The 2,007-nt window shown below is 73.7% G+C and overlaps 1 protein-coding gene across 1 annotated transcript in view; it reads right to left on the bottom strand.

Moving 5' to 3' along the window:
• The window catches only part of MROH5 (maestro heat-like repeat family member 5), a 40,942-nt gene that overhangs the window by 38,058 nt on the left and 877 nt on the right, over positions 1–2,007 (bottom strand). Inside the window, exon 2 of the mRNA XM_005877811.2 lies at positions 97–1,434. Coding sequence (XP_005877873.1) covers positions 97–1,434 — 1,338 coding nt within the window. The remainder of the gene's footprint in view (positions 1–96; positions 1,435–2,007) is intronic.

Raw genomic sequence — 2,007 nt, 5'->3', positions numbered from 1 at the left:
CTGCCCCTTGACCCCACTTCCCTTCAGCTCCCCGATTTCCCTGCTCCCCGCTGGTGGCCACACTCCCCGAAAGGTTGTGGACCCCCTGCCTCCCACTCGCTCGGTCCCGTGTGCTCCCGAGCCCACTCGGACCCTCCCGTGTGCTCCCGAGTCCGCTCGGACCCTCCCGTGTGCTCCCGAGCCCGCTCGGGCCCTCCCGTGAGCTCCCGAGCCCGCTCGGGCCCTCCCGTGAGCTCCCGAGCCCGCTCGGGCCCTCCCGTGAGCTCCCGAGCCCGCTCGGGCCCTCCCGTGAGCTCCCGAGCCCGCTCGGGCCCTCCCGTGAGCTCCCGAGCCCGCTCGGGCCCTCCCGTGAGCTCCCGAGCCCGCTCGGGCCCTCCCGTGAGCTCCCGAGCCCGCTCGGGCCCTCCCGTGAGCTCCCGAGCCCGCTCGGGCCCTCCCGTGAGCTCCCGAGCCCGCTCGGGCCCTCCCGTGAGCTCCCGAGCCCGCTCGGGCCCTCCCGTGAGCTCCCGAGCCCGCTCGGGCCCTCCCGTGAGCTCCCGAGCCCGCTCGGGCCCTCCCGTGAGCTCCCGAGCCCGCTCGGGCCCTCCCGTGAGCTCCCGAGCCCGCTCGGGCCCTCCCGTGAGCTCCCGAGCCCGCTCGGGCCCTCCCGTGAGCTCCCGAGCCCGCTCGGGCCCTCCCGTGAGCTCCCGAGCCCGCTCGGGCCCTCCCGTGAGCTCCCGAGCCCGCTCGGGCCCTCCCGTGAGCTCCCGAGCCCGCTCGGGCCCTCCCGTGAGCTCCCGAGCCCGCTCGGGCCCTCCCGTGAGCTCCCGAGCCCGCTCGGGCCCTCCCGTGAGCTCCCGAGCCCGCTCGGGCCCTCCCGTGAGCTCCCGAGCCCGCTCGGGCCCTCCCGTGAGCTCCCGAGCCCGCTCGGGCCCTCCCGTGAGCTCCCGAGCCCGCTCGGGCCCTCCCGTGAGCTCCCGAGCCCGCTCGGGCCCTCCCGTGAGCTCCCGAGCCCGCTCGGGCCCTCCCGTGAGCTCCCGAGCCCGCTCGGGCCCTCCCGTGAGCTCCCGAGCCCGCTCGGGCCCTCCCGTGAGCTCCCGAGCCCGCTCGGGCCCTCCCGTGAGCTCCCGAGCCCGCTCGGGCCCTCCCGTGAGCTCCCGAGCCCGCTCGGGCCCTCCCGTGAGCTCCCGAGCCCGCTCGGGCCCTCCCGTGAGCTCCCGAGCCCGCTCGGGCCCTCCCGTGAGCTCCCGAGCCCGCTCGGGCCCTCCCGTGAGCTCCCGAGCCCGCTCGGGCCCTCCCGTGAGCTCCCGAGCCCGCTCGGGCCCTCCCGTGAGCTCCCGAGCCCGCTCGGGCCCTCCCGTGAGCTCCCGAGCCCGCTCGGACCCTCCCGTGAGCTCCCGAGTCCGCTCGGACCCTCCCGTGTGCTCCCGAACCCACTCGGACAGCCCTGCCTTCCTGGCACGTGGTCAAAGCAGCTACACCAGAGCCTGGGCCGCGGCCTCAGTGCCGGGACCTGCGGGGCTCCTGGTTCTTCCCCTGCAGCTCAGCGCCCTCCTCCCGCCGACCTGCTGCAGGGACGGGCCTTTGCTTCTGTCCTCGGGCCCTGGGTGATTTCACTCGGCTCCGTGGCTTCAAATAGCACCTTCCAGCCGCCGGCCTGGCTCCGTGGCCGAGCTTCGACCTAGGAACCAGGAGGTCACGGTTTGACTCCCACTCAGGGCACATCCCCGGGTTGCAGGCTCGATGCCCAGTGTGGGGCGAGCAGGAGGCAGCCGATCCAAGATTCTCTCTCATCACTGATGTTTCTGTCTCTCCCTCTCCCTTCCTCTCTGAGATCAATAAAAATATATTTAAAAAAATAGCACCTTCTGGGTGTCTTCCCCAGCCGAGCTCACCCCAGCTGCAGGCTCACGGCCAGCTGGCCTCTGCACCTCCCCCCGGCCGTCAAAAGGCGCCCACCTTCCCATGTTAGACCCCTGCCCCCCACCCCAGCCACCCGCTCTCCCCAATCCCATCTCAGGAAACAGG

Source organism: Myotis brandtii, unplaced genomic scaffold (assembly GCF_000412655.1).
Source record: "Myotis brandtii unplaced genomic scaffold, ASM41265v1 scaffold532, whole genome shotgun sequence".
Lineage (NCBI taxonomy): Eukaryota > Metazoa > Chordata > Mammalia > Chiroptera > Vespertilionidae > Myotis > Myotis brandtii.
The sequence above is the reverse complement of the archived record's forward strand: the minus strand, read 5'-3'. Positions and strand labels throughout refer to the sequence as shown.